We start from the raw sequence: 20,011 nt of genomic DNA on the forward strand, positions 1-20,011 counted from the left end.
AATAAACATGGAGGGTCAGGTCCTCAGATGGTATAAATTCATGTAGCTCCTTTAAAGTCAGTACATCCGTGCCAATTTACACCAGCTGATGATCAGACCCAGAAAATGTGGGTGGGGAAAAATGAACATGAACCAGAAACCCCTGCTATACAGTAAAAAGACTGAGAGTTGCACTATAGTCATCTGGAAGGGGTCTATACAAAGAAACTGCTCTAGTTTACCTAAGCTAGAGTACTCTACCATACTCTAGCTACCTAAGTGGGCAGAATCCAGCAGTATGAAAACGCGGAAGGATTGCATATATCTTTGAATATTGTCACTTGCTGATCAATTTCACAATAGATTTTAAGAAAAAGATACCTCAGTATGTCAGTGAAATATTTATGCTCCTTAAATTTGATTTGCCAACAATATTACTGGGTATTGACATTTCCAAATATATTGTTTTAATAAGAGCATGAGTCAAAATTATCAGGTAAATGTATATACTGTAGTAATGAAAAACACTACTCTGTACAGTCAGCTTTGAAAATCCATTGTTAATTAACAGCATTCAATTCTTAATTGTTTTTAACAGTTCAGTTGAAATTGTTGACACAAAATACATTGTTAAACGACTTAATCAATCATTGTAGAAAAATAGAGGTGTTTGATAGGGACATTCTAGTACAAAGTTTCTGTGAAGCTTCCCAGTTGAAAGCCTTGGAGACTTTTTTCATTTTTAAGCTTACGTTACAAAAATGAGATTTTTTGTAAACTTTACATTTCATACCACATGAATAGCAAAGACCATGAGAGACAGAGACAGACCTTCAAGCTTTAAGTGCCCTAGTCACAAAAATATAACTTACCATGCGCATGCCCCACTAACATAAAGTCTATTTTTTTGTACTAAAGGGCACAAAAAGGTTTAAAAGCCGCTGTTTTATTGAACAGAACAAAGTCGTCTTAAACTGCAGTGGTGGATTATAGAAGGGCAAATTACAAGAGCAAAAAGCAGATCCATCCTAAGAGGAGTTCTTTGCTTTAAACTCATGTACTCTGCTCTAGGACTACAGGCTGACACAGACAGGCTGAGCCCCCCACCGCAGGCTGTGCTTCATTACTTTTAGCAAGTACCTTTGCTACGGGGTTCTCCCTTATCAGACTACCTCTGATATGCGACTACTGTTCCTCAATGAAATTTCAGAGTGACTCCTTCCCTTAGAACACCTTAAGAAGCACGCATACACTCTGCTCTACTGTGTGAATTCCTTGGCTCTCAAGAGCAGCCTTAAAGACAGGGTGTGCTGTATAAACCATAGTACTCAGCAGATTTTGACAGTGTCAGTAAACAAAGGATACCATTGTATTTTAAAAGTGTCTGTAGCAAAACCAGTTTTATTTTGCCAAATTAAATGAAAATAAGCAACAATCTGTAACTACCTGATGAAATCAGTCATTCTGGTGGAGGGGATGAAAATACATCTTTTGAACAATTGCTTAAATTGTGGAATTGTATGAGTAGCTTCTTTGTGAAAATCTGTTAGAGAGAATTTTCAGAAATAAAGCAGACACGAGGCTTAGCTGTTTAGATTGGCATGATCCAGGTGTGCAAAACCTCCGCCTGTAGGCAATCATAGCTGTAGGAGCCAAATCAACTCTTAACCACTCAATGAAAATAAAGGATGGGCAATCGTGTTGCAGTAAAAACAGTGTATAGATGTGAAATTAATGTGAAGGATATATCACAGTGCAAAATTTCCACCTGCCCACTAGGTTTCTCCTGAGGTTTTTTCCTTCTATTTGAATTTAAAAGCTTCTGTACAAACAAAACCCAAAATAACTTTAAATTCTTTTCAGTGTATTTTTCCTTTCCAGACTAGGCAGGTACAAAAAGAAAATTAAGGCTGCAGTTTGTTTTCCTCTTGACTGAGGGAAATGGTACTCTATATGGGCCAGAGCCAAAGCCTACTGAATTCAATGGGAGTCTTTTATTTGAATTAATACTATTTTATGCACACAGGGCCTGATGCAACAATCCTTGCACTGAGTAATACCATACACTGTGAGTCACCTCACACTGAGTGTATTTGAGAAGTTAGGTACTACTCTATGGACCAGATGCTCAGCTGGTGTAAATCAGGCAAATCATCATAGTTATGTTGCATCAACTCAAAATTATTTAAATCAGCTGAGGTTTTGGCCCAATATGAGTAAGGGTGGGAGGGTCCACTCACCTGAATAGAGATGTCAGGAGTGGGCTTTTATATGAGAAACCCTGATGAAAATTACCTAGGGCCATAAAGCCTTTTGGGAATTTTCAGGACCAACAAAGTGCTAATGATGTTAACGAATGAATCTCACTGACTACAACTTCAGATGAAATTCAATTATTTCTTCCCAGACCGAGTAGTTAAAAGTGTTCTCTACTTACCTATGAATAATGTTCAGAATTTTTAATGGCTTATATTGTTTATATAGAAAACTACATAGTTTTAATCCAATGGTTTAGGGAAAAAAGAATAGCTTCCCATGGTAGTGCACTTACAGGGTCCTAGCCCAACATGAACATGCTTTTTATATTAACAGTATACTGGAGATTCTTGTGTTTTCCAAGAATCTGCCACAGTCTAATTCAGGCTGAATTGCCAAAAATAGCCAGGACTGGTTTACCCTATTATTACAAAAGATAGAATCATTTTTGTAAACAGTTTCACAGTATATCAGTAATGTTTCAATTTCTCCCCCCTGCCCTCCCACCAGACTTATGGCTTTTTAGAATCAGTAAAATGATTTGTTAGGGAGACAGTGAGGTCTTCTAAATAGCTGCCAGTCTGGTACACTGAAGAAAATGTTGTGCACAAAAAGGGCCAGATATATAGGAGAGAAACTAATATACTCCAAATATTAAAACAGAAATGCCTATTCAGTTTTTTGCATCCCAATATTTCTAGAATTATGTATCTAAACCTACATTAATTACACATCTATGTACATTATTTAGAAGTTCTTTACTACAGTACTTTTGTACATGCTGGGTTTATTACTAAATGTAAAGAGAAAGTAATTACATAAGGCATATATACAGTATCCTGTTGAACTGCAGCTCTTTCTGCTCACCTTGGTCTTAAAGCTGCAATGCCCATTTTCATTGGAGGCATCACATCCTGTTTATGAAACTGTCTTGAAATATATAAAAATTAGAGCCAAGGCCCACGGTATTAACAAACATTAATCACAGTCTTTCCTTTTATTATCCCAGATACTAAGTTTTGCCCTCCCCTTTTTTTTTGGTTCCTTTTTAAACACACCTGTGGTCATAAACTTGTATTAGTCCAGAGGAAATATGCAATTATTGGAAGGGCAGTGATCAGAGATTTCATTGTATATAAGGGATATTGCAGCTTTAACTCATGGCTTTGCTTATTTTATGAATCTGTTGATTTGTTTGGGCAGGTAGACATTTCAAACTTTAAATATTTCTTTTCTTGTCATCATAAAAAGGGAAGGATCAAAAAGAAAAAAGAGGTTGTGTGGTGAACCTCTGCTGGTTCAAACTTTGGATTCATTCTCTAAGTTTGCCACATCACCATTCCTTTCGGTTTGGTCTTCGTGGTTCTTTCCCCTCTCTTCAGTTTCCAGGTCAGCATGCTGGTTTAGTTTGCTGGACACAGACCAAGTCAGGGGCAGTTCTGCTCGGCTGGCCATCTCTGCCAGTTCTTTGGCACTGTAAGATGGTGTGTTGGTCTCATATGTTTCATGAAAGCTGTTGTAGTCAACTTCATAAAATCCATCCTCTAGCGTGAGGACAGGTGTAAAACGATGACCCCACAGGATCTCACTGGTTATGTAAGAACTTCGTGCTTGGCATGTCATTCCTGTAAAGAGAGAGGAAAAAAAATTGTAATATGGACTGAGTGCCCCAGAATGATTCTTCTTCTTGTAGTTTTACATAGCCTCTTGGTTGTACTTAGCACTGCATGATAGGAGTGATATGCCAGACAAGTCGCAAGTTCACTGCCCCTCAACAATTAAAACTAAGCAAAAATTCACTGTGTCATTTGCCAAACTTTACCTTTATCTTTTGTGGGTATGGTCCACAAAATTCTCACGTTTATTTTTTAGTTGGATGCAGGGTTGGCTCTAGGCACCAACAAAGCAAGCACCTGCTTGGGGCAGCCCATTTGCAGGGGCGGCATGGGAGCTGAGAACCAACAGGGGGCTCTGGGAGCTGTAGTTCCTTGGTTAGCTCTCTGCCTATAGTGCCAGCCCTGGAGCAGGGAAAGAACTACATTTCCCAGCATTCCCTTGGCCACCACCAACTGGAAAGGAAGGAGGGGGATCTCATTGCGGGCGAGTGCTGGTGAATGATGGGGTAGGGAGACAAGTATTTTAACATTCCAAAAAAACAGGACACTCCAGGGAGGAGGGAACGCCCATCTCACCTAGCCAATCCTTTGCTTCTCCGACTCCCCCCACAAACTCACACCCCATCAACTTCCCCCCCATCTTTGTCTCTGATTAGCCGTCCCGGGGACTCTTCTGCCCCTACATGCCCCCAGCCGCCAACTCCTAATTCTAGCCTCCATTCTTTCTTGTCTCCACATGCACTTTCCTGAGACCCTCCCAAAATTCCCCCCCAGGACCCCACCACCTACCCTGTCACCTTGACAAAACCCCTGGGACTCCTGCTTATTCCAGACCGCTGCCTGTCGTCCTAGATTCCCCGATTAGAACCTCTGATCTACCTCAAACCCCCTTGTCCTTTGCTGACTGCCCCGCCAACCTCACCCCATCGACCCACGCTCTCCTTGTCCCGGTTGACTGCCCCCGCCCGAACCCCCTCGCCTAATATCGCCCTCAGTGCTTTACCGTAGTCCCTTCAGCTCAGCTGTCTGCTTCCGCACACAGCCGGCATATCTCGGTAGTGCTGGATCTCCATGCTGCCGTTTGTTCCCCCGGGAGCACAGGCCCCCCCACACCTAGCACACTTGGCCTTTCCAGATTATGAACAACCTCAAATTCAGGAGTGCTCAAACTCAGTTTGAGCAGCTGCTATTTCATTTCTCCCAAAATCAAATATATTCATCCACTGTAACTTGCTGTAGAAAAAGTAGGATAAAATTGAGCAAGAAATGCTTCCTAGTGGTTATTAGGACTGGAATTGCTATTTTCGACAGCCATTGCCTTTTTTTGGGTTGGTTTGTTTAAAAGGAAGACAGTGGTACTGCACTGGCAAATTCCCTGTAGAAAGAAAGAGTGAAACAAATGAATAATAAAGGCACTTCAACTTTTCCTCATTTGTAGAGGACAGTCTTGTAGTATGCATCCAGATATCCTCCAATCACATAAGCTGAAAATTGTTCCACTTTACTGCAGCTCTGTAACCATATGGGAACCAATCCTGTCAGTGTTTTGTGCACATCCAAAATTCCTGCTGAATGACCCGCCCTGGGAGTGAGTTACCAGTGATGCAGGGCTGTGGCAAAAAGAGGGTGCAGGTGGGAGGAGGAGCCCACGGCTGGGGCGGCAGGACGTGTGTGTGTGGGGGCACTGGTGGGGGAGAAAGGGGGAGCCTAGGGCTGGAGCGGCAGCGGTGTGGAAGAGGGCACTGGTGGGGGGAAAGGGGGGAAGCAGGATGTGTGTGTGTGTGTGTGTGTGGGGAGAGCCCAGGGCTGGGGCAGCAGGGGGGTGTGGGGGGTAGCCCAGGGACGGGAGGCAGCCAAAATTTTTTTTGCTTGGGGAGGCAAAAAACCTAGAGCCAGCCTTGGTTGGACATAGTCTTGAATTGCATCAGCAAATAATCCTCAGTCTGCAGATGAGTCACAGTCAGTTTGCTGAGACTAGTAATCATATTTATTTTGTTCCCTGATGGAGGACTTTTGTAACTAACTCTGCCTAGATTAGCTGAAGAACTAATATAAAAATCTTTACTCTGGTTGAGCTGCCCACTGAGAGTCTAAGCCAGGAACTGACTTTGTCTTGCCCAAAGGTTTGGGACACCCTTAAAGTTAAGTCACTCTGAACCTCAAACTGACAGTCTATTCCGAAATTGTAGCAAATCTCTCAAGCATACGTTGTGAAAATTTGTGGCATTGAATGGAAAAGACTGGGATAAACTTCTGCCTTAACTTTCCTTCACAAGATGGCTTCCACTGGGACTTTTGCCCTTTGGAATGCTGGAAGGGGCGTCAACCCTGAGGAATCCTATGGATCTTGTTAAGGAAGCTTGGGGAAAGCCAAACCAAGTTCAAACTATAGTCCAGCATGTCCTCTAGATGAGGAAATGTCTGGCCACAGTGTAGAGATTTGCTCAGGAGAACCTACCCCAAATCAAACTGACCTGAGGAAGGCACTGTAATAAAGGATTAAGGGAAAGGAACATACTGGTTGTGGTAAGGGACAGGAAAAAGTGTAAGGAATGGGAGATTGAAGGTTACAAAAACATTTTCCCCAAAAAGTGGGATTATGAGGCGATGATGTAGCAGTTTCCCTTAAATTATTTCCACATTGTTTGCACAGATTTTGAATAACAATGGTCAAACAACTAATATAATATAGCAAGAAAACATATCATAATAAATAGCAAGATCATGTAACTGAAGAACAAAAAGTGAAACTATTTAGGAGATAATCGTAGGCAATAACAAAAAAAAGTATGTTCAGTTTGGCGATAATAAAATGCAATCATTAGGATCTCTCATTGCAACTCTGCAGCTGCTCCTGCCAGTCAAATCACTCAGGGAGGTTCAGGAAGTACATAAGCTAGTGGCTGGATATTTTGATTATTTCCAGAGATATATAAATTGCCTTAGATGAAATAATATTGTCCCTACCGCATTTGAGCCTTCTCTCCGAGCTCAGTTGGTATCATTGTTGAGGTCTGAAAACATTTAGTTGACCTCTGTACTTTATCATTACTTTTTATTTTCACTTATATTGGTTGCCAGTAAAAAGATATTTACCAACACTTGCCACACTGGAACTTCTGCAGCATTCCTTGTACTTAGAATTGCAAGTAGTTGCAGCATCTTTGCTGCTGCAGGGTGGTAACTGTTGGTGAAGGCTTTCTCATCATGATTGCCGAACCTGTGGTACCCTTCCCATTTTGCCAGGAGCAGCAACAGGAGGTGCCAAAATATCGTGAGAGGTTGGTTTCACAGTGTTGGCTACCCAACAACAAGAAGGGGAATCCTAGAAATCTTACAAGAGATTCTGTTCTAGAGAGATTTCTACTGCAATTTGTTTAAAGAGGGTCTACTACTTTTTCATAGATTTGTGGTAAGCATCAAACCATTTGCTCATTTGAACTGAACCTCCAGGTATTTGAAGAATCACTGTCATTCATCCATTCAAACTTCATGAAGACTTCTCTGTGAAATGAAGGGCAAAGTGTGGAGATATGTATTTTTCAATTTGTGTATTACCCAGTGAGTGAAACAGAAACCTCCCCTGTTCAGCCAAGTGGGGGAAAAAAAGAAAGAGATTTTTTTTTTGGTCATGGTGTGGGATGTTCTTATCAATGAAAATGAGGTTGCTTCATCTAAATAGAGAAGTGAAGACCTGAAAACCAGAGACAGGGTGAATGAGCAGGGAAATTGATAAACTGATATTCTTAGGGTTTATCTGCTACATTTCACTCAATCTCTTGAGTTTCTGGACTGTGTTTCTGGTCCTTCAGAAATATCTGCAAACAAAAGAACCTGCTTAAATGAAAATGGCCAATTTTTATGAAAAAAAGAAATGGAGAAGTTATACATGCAGATATCCCTTTTATATATGCAAATCTTGATTTTTTTCAGGCAAACATGCATTTTTGTGGTCTACACAACTTGGAATGTGTGGCCCTGTAGTAGGGTGACCATATTTTCCAAAGGGAAAATGGGACACCACATGGGGCTGGTCCGAGACACTCACCCAAGCCCTGCCTCCCGCCCTCCACAAGGCTGTTGCTGGTTGCTCCAGCCCTGCCCCTGACCCCCAGGCTGTTTCTGGTCACTCCAATCCTGCCTCCCTTTCCTGTGCTGGGCTGGCATCACCACTCTCTCCCCCATGTTCCTCAGCACCACACCCCACCTTTTTGACAACTGTCAAGAGCAAATGGAACAAATGCCCATTTTTGCAAAAAACAAAACAAAACAAAAAAAAACAACGGCTGCGACAGGGTTTAAAAAAGGGACTGTCTCAGCCAAAATGGGACATATGAGCACCTTACGCTGTAGCATTTAATGTATCTAAACTGATCTCTATTGGTACTTGTGTGTTTAAACTATGATATTTGACTGTTTACTGACATTTGTTTCAAATCATGAGATAGCAAGTGAGGCAGCAAGATTATGCCACTACTACTTCTGCTTCACAACATTACCACCTTGGGCCCCGACCCTGCAATGAGCCCTGCACTGGCAGATCCCCAATGCCTACATAGAGCCTCATTGACTTCCATTAGGCTCTGAATGGGTTAAGCCTTGGTTTTTACACTGATAGCAGCACAAGATTCAGCTGGAAATGCTGCTCTGCACTTTCCAACCCTAAACTGCTTTTAGTGTATGTGGCTACCAGGGTCTGCCCCAATGACAGCTGTGCTTTTCAGTGGTAGGCAATTCCTGTATATAGTTTGCAAAACGTTTAAGGGCCCTTTGGCATGAAGGGTGCAAGTTATTAATAGTAAAATGTGTGGTGACTGGCGTACTCTCTATTCGTGATAGGATACAGAAACAAGAGGGGGAAAGCATGTGTACTTGGCTTCATCAGCTATGCAGATCAGATGAGTCAGGCTGACTGTGATGAATAATTCTGTTGTTCTGTTTACACATTGTGGAGTGACCACAGAATTGGAAAGGTAACAAAGACCTAATATAAGGAAATGAAATAAAATAAACAAATACAGTTGCATAACTGAAGAACCAAAATCTGCAGCTATCTACAGAAAGCACTAGTGGGCAAAGATAGAATTGAATGATTAAAGTGTTCTGCTCATAAAAGCATGTGGAACAAAAGTGGAGCTGATTGCGGGATGGCCATAGGAGAAGAGTTACTCTTGCATTCCTTGGTATACAATGTATTTAACCGATCTGGTTGATGATAATTTTCCAGGTGTCATCTTCTATCTCAGACCACTGCTTAATGAGCTACAGTATCATTCTTAGACTTCCTCTTGAATCCCCCCTCTTTCCCATGTTTTCATCTTAGGGCAAGTCTACACTACAGCACTACATTAGCACAACTGCACCGGTGCCGCTGCGCCGCTGTAATGTGTCTGGTGCTACACCGACAGGAGAGAGTTCTCCCATTGGAATGATTACTCCACCTCGGTGAGAAGTGCTGGTGTGGAGTGACTAGGGTGTGTATGTGTGTGTGCACATTTTCACACCTTTGAGCAACGTAAGTTAGATCAACTTACGCGGTAGCGTAGACCTGCCTGTAGTTGGCCTGATGTGTCCACTCACATTTGGTGTCTATGGATATGGGTTCAAAGCATAGCAATCTTCTCATGTACAGCAAATGTCATTCTGGGGTGTATTAGCAGGAGTGTTGTAAGCAAGACACAAGAAATAATTTTTCCCCTCTACTCCTCACCGATAAAGCCTCAGCTGGAGTATTGTGTTCAGTTCTGGATGCCACATTTCAGGAAAGATATGGACAAATGGGAGAAAATCCAGAGAAGAGCAACAAAAATAATGAAAGGTCTAGAAAACATGACCTATGAGGGAAAATTGAAAAATTGAGTTTGTTTAGTCTGGAGAAGAGAAGACTGAGGAGGACATGATACCAATTTTCAAGTACATAAAAGGTTGTTAAAAGGAAGGAGGTGAAAAATTGTTTTCCTTAACCTCTGAGGATAGGAGAAGAAGCAATGGGCTTAAATTGCAGCAAGGGCAGTTTAGGTTGATCATTAGGAAAAACTTCCTAACTGTCAGGGTAGTTAAACACTGGAATAAATGGCCTAGGGAGGTTGTAGAATGTTTGTCATAGTAGGTTTTTACGAACAGGTTAGACAAACACCCATCAAGGATGGTCTAGTTATTATGTAGTCCTGCCTTGAGTGCAGAGGATTGGACTAGATGACCTCTTGAGGTGCCTTCCAATCCTACACTTCTATAATTCTGTGAGTCAAGCAGTTGCAACTGGATCTGAAGAACTGAAGGGAAGAAAAGCCTCCATCAGGAGTTGGAGACCATCTGTGTATTCTTGGTAGGAACTGGAACATAGGCAGTCTGGCCTAATGGGCAGAGAAGGTGTCAGGTCTAGTGGGCAGAAACGGCATACAGGTTGGAGAATGGAAGATGAAGTCAGATCCAGAGTCAACTGCCAAATACCAGAACCAAGGGGTTGTCAGACTCATGACCAGGAATTGATGCTGAGTACTGGAGTCAGGATTAAATATGAATGCCAGAGCCCAGGGTTGAGCCAGAATCAGAAGTCAGAGCTGGGGTCAGATACCAAGTGCCAGGATCAAGGGTTGAGCCAGAGGTTTGGAGTCAGGATTGGTAGCCGATGTTCAGGAGCAAGGTGAAAGAGCAGGAACCGGAGAGAGGCAAGGAGTTGGCGTGGAGAAGGAGCAAGGTACAAGCTAGGAGTGAGGAGCTGGAATCAGGAACAGGGCTGGATCAGGATTGCAGGAGGCAGCCAAGAGTATGGTCTGATGTGGCGGTGGCAGCAACAGGAAGTCTGCGCAATTGCTCGGACAGTCCACCTGGGTAATTTTCATGCTTAAGTAGCAGGTATAAGCCAATCAGCTAACTGCAGGCCTTGGGTGCTCCAGTAGAACTTCATGTGGGACCTGACTTTTCAGGTTTAGTGAGATGCTGCTTCACCTATCTCCCCGGTGGCAACGAGGGTGAATGAGAAATCCAGGTCCCCTACAGCCCCTGGCTCTACCCGTGTATCCTCAATCTGTACAGTTCTTCCCCTTCTCTAGTGTTCTGTCCACATCTGGATTTTTTTTCTTCTTCTCCTTCTCCCTTGGGTGAGATGACCATTTGCTACAAGGGGAGAGAATTTTCTTTTATGGGGAAGCAGCCAAGGGAAAATAGTTGTGATGTTTGGAGGATTTTTGCATTTTGTCCATCATAAGGATGGGGGTGGAGCTGTTGTAGAATCTGCAGCTGATGTATTCATCCTCCTCTGCTTGTAGCATTATTCTCCTTTGGCTGCATAGTGCTGTAGTCTTGGCCATCCAGTGATATGTCTGGAATAATATGGAGGCCCACGTCTGGCCATTTGAGGGCAAATTTTCAAAGGGTAAAGGCCTGTTTGTACTCAGCCAAAAATACAAGACAACATTTATGAATGCAATTTTGCACACAGACCTGTTCTTGAAGAAGTATCCCAGAACAGCAGTGAGGAAACACTTGCTGTGTCAGCTACACACACACTCACTTTTGTTATCCATTAGTTGCAATTTACGAAACACATGTAAATACTGCTGTCTTGGACAGGTCATTTCACCTCTCTGTGCCAAAAATGGAGAGAATCCTGATCCACCTCACCGGGGTACTGAGACTTTTAATTAATGTTTGTAATGCTCTATAGTAGTCCCATTTATTTTAGAGGTGCAGCACCATGAACAAAGGCTCCTTTGGTCTGAAGAGCTGTGGCTGGCTCAGTGGCACATATGTGGCATAGAAACAGTACTCCTCTCTGAGTCCCTCTCTTCTGACATCCTCCTACACTTGCCATGTTAAGAACCCAGGAAATTACATACCTCTCAAAAGAGTTTTTGTTAATAAAGTTGGTTAAATCCCTCACTACACAGACTCTTAGAATCAGGGAACATCAGACCTTTGAACTATACCTTAATGCCCCCACAGCACTGTCCTATAGCCTGTGATAAACTCCACATCTTCACAGGGAACGTGCTGCTGCTTCAGACCAATAGAGAAACACAGTATTCACCGTACGTTAATTGCCCTCACAGTATGCCACAAAACTTTAATTGCGGCCTCATACTTGTGTCAGAAACACACAACACATGACACATTTGGTCAACACAGAATATCTGCTGATGCTGCTGAGACTGTGGGTACGTTCAGACTACCTGCAGTATCGGCGGGTAGTGATTGATTTATCGGGGATCAATATATCGCGTCTCGTTGAAACACGATATATCGATCCCCAAACATGCTCCCTGTCAACTCCGGAAATCCCCCAGAGTGAGTGGCGATAGCGGAGTTGATGGGGGAGCCGTGGCCATCGATCCTGCGCCATGAGGATGGGAGGTAAATCAGAATAAGATACGTCTCTTACATCGACCCCCCCGCCCCCAAGTGTAGACCAGGCCTGTGTTGTGTTTTCCTGTTAGGGAGATTAATGTTATCACTCCTTGGGTTAATTTGATTTCCTTTTTGTATTGTGCTCATTTGCTCATTCAGCGTCCCATTTGCATTCCTCATTGAAATTTGTTCAATAGAAAACCCCTGTATGCTCCGTGACTAGGGTGACCAGAAGCAAATGTGAAAAATCGGGACAGGGGATGGGCAGTAATAGGAACCTATATAAGAAAGAGACCCCAAAATTGGGACTGTCCCTATGAAGTCAGGACATCTGGTCACCCTATTTATGACAGACCCAGACCGACTGGGTGCAGGAGTCTGGTAGAAGGAAAACATACTGGACACTGGATGAATAGTTTTCTGTTCCCTGAGTGACCAGGGCAGGGGCTGCCTGAGAGCAGTCAGGAAAATGCTAGAAGCAGTGAAGTCAGGCAGACTCCATAAGACACCTGGAACCAATTAAGAACTGATTAGAAGCAATCAAGGGAAACAGGCTAATCAGATCACCTGAAGTCCATTTAGAACCGGCTGGGACTAGTTTAAAAAGAAGCTCCTCAGAGAGGCTGGCTGGTAGAAGCTGGGAGTAAGAAGATGTGTTGTAGGAAGACTGGGAGAAAGAAGGTGCTCAGTGAAAGATCCGGGAGGACAAGCATGGTCAGGTACCAAGGGTGGGGCTAGGAGGCTCCGTTTGGGGAAGTAGCCCAGGGAAGGGCTATAGCTCCCGTAGTATAGGAAAACTACCTGTTGCTGGTGCCATTAGGGTCCCTCTGGAACCCAGAGAAGAGGACTGGCCCGGGTTTCCCATAACCCTCCCCACACCTCTGCAAAAATGCTCCCTGAGTAGGAAGACAGGGATTAAAGAGGGCTCTTACACCAAACCCATTGATTGGCTGATGATGGAGGATCAGTAAGCTGTAACCCCTGCCTCTAGGAGGGGAGAGAAGCTACACTGAGAGTCACAGCAAACCTCTGAGGCAAGCCCTAACCACCTAGAACCGCAGGGCCTCCCAAGGCAAAGCTGGAGCTCTGCTACAGCTCATATAAAGTAAGTAATATGCCTTCTAAAATACACTGAAGAAATACTATTGCATTTTAAGTACTTTCCCCCTGCTCTTTCTTTATGGTCATTCTTAATGCAAGTGCGATCTTTTGCCCCAGATGCCAAGTTCTGAACTAGCTAAAACGAATGTGACATTCACAGAAGCATGACATTCATCAGCAGACTAACAATCACAATACAGAAGAGCTGGTGTAAGCTGTTAGGAAATTATTTTGAAAAGTTGTATGAGACAGGCTGCTGCGATTGTATAATCTACATCTTTGTGGGCCATATGCTACTTTTGCTTCGCAAACACCAAGGGGATTTATGCATCTGGATTGAGGGCTTAGAAAGTGTTCCTAGTTGCTGAACTATAATAGTTTGGGAATGTGCTACCTCGCAAACCAAGCCAAGTGAAAATGTTTTCATAAAGCTTTTCGATAAACATCAGTCTTATTAAAAAATGAGACATTATTTTGTGCCCAGCTGGAGTAACTTGTACATACTTAAACATGACAGACATATAGTTAGCACTTTACAATTTTTTATTATTTGTAAAATTCATCAAAGTAACATGGCTTATAAATCATGTCCTCCATTCAGCAAAGTAACTATATATTTTGAATCAAGTTTTACTCTGTCACACTGCGGTGCTACTATATAGCATGTGTGTTTAATATTGTTACCCCTTTATCAAGCAAGAGCAGATTTTGGGGTTCTCTAGGTTGGCTTCTTGGAAGCAGAAATTGGTGACACGGAATCCAGGTACTTTCTTAATGTAATTTATTTATTTATGAAATGTGCATGGGTCTGTGTCCTTGAAGGGAGACAACTCCCTTTTTACAGATCCTCCTATAGAGATATAGCTGCCTTGGGATTCTGTGTTTCCCTAGGGTCTCACAACTCTAAATTACTTCTTTTTCTCTTTCACCCTAAGTTTACATCTGAGAAGCATCTCTACCTCAAAGCCTCTCATCTGGGACCACATGGTTAAAAATGAGTCTGGATATCAACTCACCTTTTGAAAGTAGCTACTTTGCAATATAAAAATAACCCTGAGACCTTTAACTGCCAGACAAAGGAACATGCTCTAACCCACATTGTTTCGATAATGTGTGGGTGAGTATAAGTTAATGACTCCCAATGGACAAGCCACTAGCACCTTTTGGCATATCCATATATCTGTAAGTATGTGGGTATGTCTACAATGTAAACTGTAAACTAAAATCATGCTATGTATAAAATCTGTGGGTCTGACTTTTCAGAGGCTGAGCATCTGTAGCTCCTATTGACTTCAAATGGATTTGTGACTGTTCAGCAATCAGACCCTGTATCTATATCTGTATCCCTTCATATGGAGATACAATTATTCTGTGGTCATGGCTCCCCAGTTAAGTTTATGAGCTGGGATGCGTTATGATCTATTTAGTAGAACTGGTCAGAACAATTCCAGTTAAACATGTATTTTTTTTGGTCAGAATCTGCTAATTTGTTGACATCAAAACATTCTGTGGAGATGTGCTGACAAAGTGCTAGAGGACCCTGTCTGGTTTCCTGGCAGCTTGCATGCTTACATCCAGGGTCTGTTGCTGCAGGGCTGGGAACACCAGAGCTTCCAGGTCTGCAGCTCTCATGGAGTATGCCAGGAACACTGCCTTGGAGTTGGGGCTTCCAGTGTCCATGGCTCTGTCACGGCCCCACCATGCTGACCGTCCCAGAGCCAGGGCTCTACCCCCTTTTTAGGGCAAATTTCAAAGTTGTTGTGTTCATTACGAATAGGAATGAAACCAAATGAAGAAATATCAAAGTCCTCTTCCCAGCTCAGATATGAACGTTAATGTCTCTTCCCTTTCCCTATCTAGTTAAAACATCTTCAGAACTAGAATGCAGCCTATTTTTGAAGCAAATAAGTTGAAATAAAGCAAAGTTATTAACAGTTGTTTTTAGTGTGTGTGTGTGTGAGAGAGAGAGAGAGAGAGAAACAGACAGACATCTGAGTGCTCTCTAGTGTCTGGTTAGAGCTTTAAGAGACTAAAACAAAAAGTTACTTCTGCTGGCAGCAATTGGTAGTTCTACTTTAGTTCAAATGGGAGAGGCATTTTGAGACATAAGGAGCAGGGTTCTAGTCCTAGGAATTGTATGGTTTATTCAGCAGTGGTGTAATTTGTTGGTAGTAATGGAGTTGTTGCATGATGGCATTAAAAATTATTGTGGTTTGAAATTTTGATGACTGTCCAATTTTAATGGGGTCTCTCCTCGGTGGGTGAGAACGGGGGTCCTGGGGAAATCTTTTTTGCTCAATATTAGTCAGATTTTTTTTAATAAATGAGGAAATCAAGAGACCAAAATAATTAACTTTAAATTAATTGAAATTAAAATGGGTAGCTAAAATGTAAAAGGAATGTTTAGAGTCCATAAAATTCCTGGGTTGAAAATGGCTGGACATGTCCAACGGAGAATTCCCCGTATGCAGGGGAACTTTCTGCCAGCACAAATCTGGTGGAGGCAGCTCTGTAGCCTCCTGCACCAACTGTCTCTCTCTACCACCCTCTATCTCCTGGTATAGCAAGAGGAGAGGGGATATACCAGAGTGTGGTACAATGGAGGAGAGTTCTACTTCGCCCAGTTCTCCAGTGGTCTAAATTAGAACTACTTCCCTCCAGCTTTCACTTATACTGGGGCCAGGTGACTTCAGACCAAGGAGTTGCAACCGCTCCCTGACATCTCCCCCAATTTAGGGAGTCTGAGCTCTGATCAGAAACAGGAGAATCTGCTTCCTGGCCTTTAGAAGCTGTAGTGCTTATGATATAAGATTATCCCTATTAGATGAGTTAATTGAGGCAGATCTTAAGCTAGCATAAATTTTTGTAGCTCTATTGGCTTCAGTGGAGCTAGGTCAATGTCATTACTGTGCCAAGGGTGTTCCAGGCTTGGTTCAAAGACTCTGATCCAGGCCCCTCCCCCTGCCCCCGGTGCTACAAAAAAACCAAACCAAACCCAGAAATGCCAGCATTATCACCACGAAGTACTTTTACAAAGGGACTTTCCTAGCCTTCTTTGGAGCAATCTCATTAATTATCTCATCCCACACTATCTGCCTTGCTTCCAAGTTCTCTATAGAACAGGGGTAGTCAATAGGCAGACCATGGGCCAAATCTGGACAGCCAGATGCTTTTGAATGGACTCCAAAATATTTTTATTTAGTTACTGTATTTATTTTATTTTATTTTATTTTCTCTGGCATCTGAACCTTGACTATACTTTGATCAAATAATTTGGACCTTGACAAAAAAACTAATTGACTCTGTAGTGATCTGGTGTGGCACCCCCCCGGCCAGAGGAGGAAGAGCCCAGCCGGAGGCCAGAGTGGGCAGAGTTAGGGAGCTCTGAGCCCGCTCCTCAAAGGGTCAGGCGGCGACCTGGAACTATAAAAGCTGGCCCTCAGAGCTCAGTCAGGCCCCAGCAGCCGGACCGAGGAGACGTCCCTCAGGGAGCTCGAGACTGGGAACCCCCTGTGACCCAGGGCAGCCACCCAGGCTGGCCTGAGCTCCCCCGGGCCTGCTACCCTGAAGATCTGCTGGAGCACCCTCGCGCCCGCTACACGGAGGACCTGCCAGAGCTCCCTCACGCCCGCTACCCGGAAGAACCACCAGAGCTACCTTAGGCCGACTATCTGGAGGAGTTGGTGGACCTACCACCCAGCCCCAGCAGCGACGAGCCCATGCTCATGGACCCGGCAGAGGCCGACATTAGGACCCAAGTAGGTCCTGAGGGGGAGTATGGAAGTAGCCCGGGGGCAGCTGACTCCAGTCTGTCTGCAGCCTTACCGGAGCCTATGTCAGTGTGCTGCGGCCAGGATCCCCACTGACTCAGCAGTGGATCCTCAGCTGCCGCTAGGGCCCCGGGCTGGGACGCAGTGGAGTGGGAGGGCCTGCGTCCCCCCTGCCACCCAACTCCTGGGTGGCAGACTCCCCCCCTCCCTGGCCTAGGGAGGCCAAAGCCTATTAGAACCGCTGTTGTTGCTCAGCCCTGCCCAAGGGCCTGAGTTTACTGACTCAGTGTTTGTTGTCCTGCCCTGACCGAGGGCCAGGGCCTAATGAGTATTGTTGCTCAGCCCTGCCCCGGGCCTGAGCCCCCCTGCCACACAGAGCAGGTCGTTGCCGTGAGGACCGCCGGGCTATTTCCCCGGCCCCACCGGAGTGTAGTGTGCCGGTGTGGCTCCCCTCCTCTCCCTGGACAGGGTTGAGCCCCGGCCACACTTGTTCACAGACTCCCTTGGCTGTAGAAATAACTGCCATATCTCTTAACCTTTTCTGCCCTATGGACATTCTTAGATAGGTCTTGATTAATTTTAGCTTGCTGAAACTCCTTTCATTAGCAGCCATGGTTACAGGCAGACAGCAAAAAATATGCAGTGCTGTTTCTGTGTTACGGAGGTTTGCATCTAAAGACCTTTTTTGAATGTAGGTAAGGAGATCAGTGGACACCTTCATCCTTGAAGATTTGCCTGCAAAAATTGGTGAAGGGCTCAATCTCATTATCAAAATTCTCAGAGTTTAAATCCTCAGGATAGCTGGTTGCTAAATTTTGTCTCTCTCTTGTTAGGTCTTCACTGCTGAGACTTTTCAGTTTCTTGCTTGCCAGAAAAACAAAGTTTCCTTCAGCTCCATTGTACTTATGCATCCTGTCATCCAATATTGTGTCTAAGATGGCGTTGGCAACTTTTCATTCAAAAACTTTGTCAGGATCTGATGAATTTTTGTCCTTTGCAAGGTTGCCTGGCATTAATTTTATCCTTTGAGATCATTTGCCTTTGAACTGCATGGATATTTCTAATGTTTCAGACTGTGATGCAGCAGCTTCCTTACATGCAACGAATCCAGAAGAAGACCATAAGCATCTCAAAGACCACCAAGTGAACTGCGAGCCATTTGAATGCCAAGATCCAGGCACTGCAATTTTTTGGCTCATAATGTTAAGGTTTGATAGGATACTACATCTCAAAACTACAGATGAAAACTCTGAAATGTTCACTTGCAAGCTACCAGCTTCCGACTTAAGTTTTTGCGTAAGATTGTGTGAAATCTTGATCTTGTCTAAAGCATCAAGAGCACCCTTAATCTGATTTTTGTAGTGGATGGATTGCCTCTACCTCTGCTGACCATGTTGTCGTTCTGTGGCATTTTAATGTAAGGCTAATATGCTTTTTCAGCACATTCCAACAACCGATGGAAGTGGAAGAGAGGCTAGACAATATTTGAACAATTCCAAAAAATAGAACAACTTGGGGAACAGCTGTGGTGGGTGCTTCTCCGAAAAGTTTCAGTGAGTGGGGAGCACCTGGGACAAAAGATGCATACTGATTTACGTGCTGAATTCAATTTTGAACACCTTTGTATGCTGCAGCCATGTTAGCTCTATTGTCATAACTTTGTCCCCTTCAATCAGCCATATTTAAACCGTCTTTTTTCAGCTTCTCTAAAATGACCTCCTATTTTGGTGTGGATAGCAATGAAACCAATGAAGCTCTGAACAACTTTTGCTCTGGTTTTCAACATACCTTAACACCTGACACATTTGTCACATTTGCTTGCACTCCACACCTGTCCCAAACATAATAGAGAAGTATTTAGCTTTCCTAACTTTGTCAAAAATAGTCTGCCATACTTTTCTTGCGATGCTACTGAACATTTTGAATTTGATTTGATAAGTGTCACCATTGTGACACCAACCTTAATAGCTTCCATGTGATCTCTCAATACACTATCATACCTTGCAAGCACTTCAAGTAAATCAAAAAAATTACCATTACGAGGCCTGTCTAATTTCTCGTCTGAGTCAAAAGCTATACATCTCTCACCTAAGCCCAGAAAAACATCCAAGAGATGATGCAAAATATTGTTTCTTGTATTGTATGCTTTTGTCAGTTGTGCAACTTTCTTCCTACTGTCCTGCAAGTTCCATCCAGTGAGCAATTGTCTTTGTGTGTTCCGCCGAACATTCATGTTTGGCATACTTGATCACTATAGTTGAAAAAGTTAGTAAACCCAGTTTAATGGTTTGGAAAGGAAGATGAGGAATTTAGCTGGAAGAGCAAACAAATGAAACAGAAGGAGAAAAGAATCGAATTGTACATCAACCAAGATCGCTAGTGTAATTCTCCATTAGGAATTTTGACAAAGAACCATGATTTTAATAGTTGTTTTCTTTTGTATTTGCTAGGTGAAAAATCTTGTTTTAAATTAACAATGGGACTGTTTTCTACTAAAAAACAGCAAATAGAATCCATCACTTGTGGCCAAGTAGCCGGATCTGCCTTGTCAGTGTCAAAATTCTGCCCCTGTTTTCAGGAATCAAACTGCGTTCAGTATCCATATTCATAACAGTTGCCGTAGCAGACAATAGCCAACTTTCTGCCCTGGAATCAGAGACTCTAGGACCCAAAAATTCAATTCCAAGGTCTGTGTTGGAATCAGAGACTCCAGCACCCAACAAGCCTGACAAACCCAAATCAAGATCCTCATTAGCTAAGGAAGGCCCACTAGCGCAAGTAGCAGAAACAACTGTAGGTTATTCACCAGGAACATGGCTGAACTTTGCAAGTTTTGAGAAACTCTGTAGCCTACTCATACTTTTCTGATCTTCTTTTTCATGGGCCTCCTGCAGATTGTGCTGTTGAGCCCCACTCTGTGTTTATAGGTATTCTGGTGGAAAT

At 43.3% G+C, this 20,011-nt stretch overlaps 1 protein-coding gene across 1 annotated transcript in view; it reads right to left on the reverse strand.

Moving 5' to 3' along the window:
- Nucleotides 1-1,922: 1,922 nt before the first annotated feature.
- KCNJ6 (potassium inwardly rectifying channel subfamily J member 6) overlaps nt 1,923-20,011 on the reverse strand; it is a 237,293-nt gene continuing 219,204 nt past the window's right edge. The window contains exon 3 of the mRNA XM_075073757.1: nt 1,923-3,860. Within this exon, the coding sequence (XP_074929858.1) occupies nt 3,535-3,860 (326 nt within the window). The 3' untranslated portion in view covers nt 1,923-3,534. The remainder of the gene's footprint in view (nt 3,861-20,011) is intronic.

This window comes from Chelonoidis abingdonii, chromosome 1 (assembly GCF_003597395.2).
Source record: "Chelonoidis abingdonii isolate Lonesome George chromosome 1, CheloAbing_2.0, whole genome shotgun sequence".
NCBI classification, from domain to species: domain Eukaryota; kingdom Metazoa; phylum Chordata; order Testudines; family Testudinidae; genus Chelonoidis; species Chelonoidis abingdonii.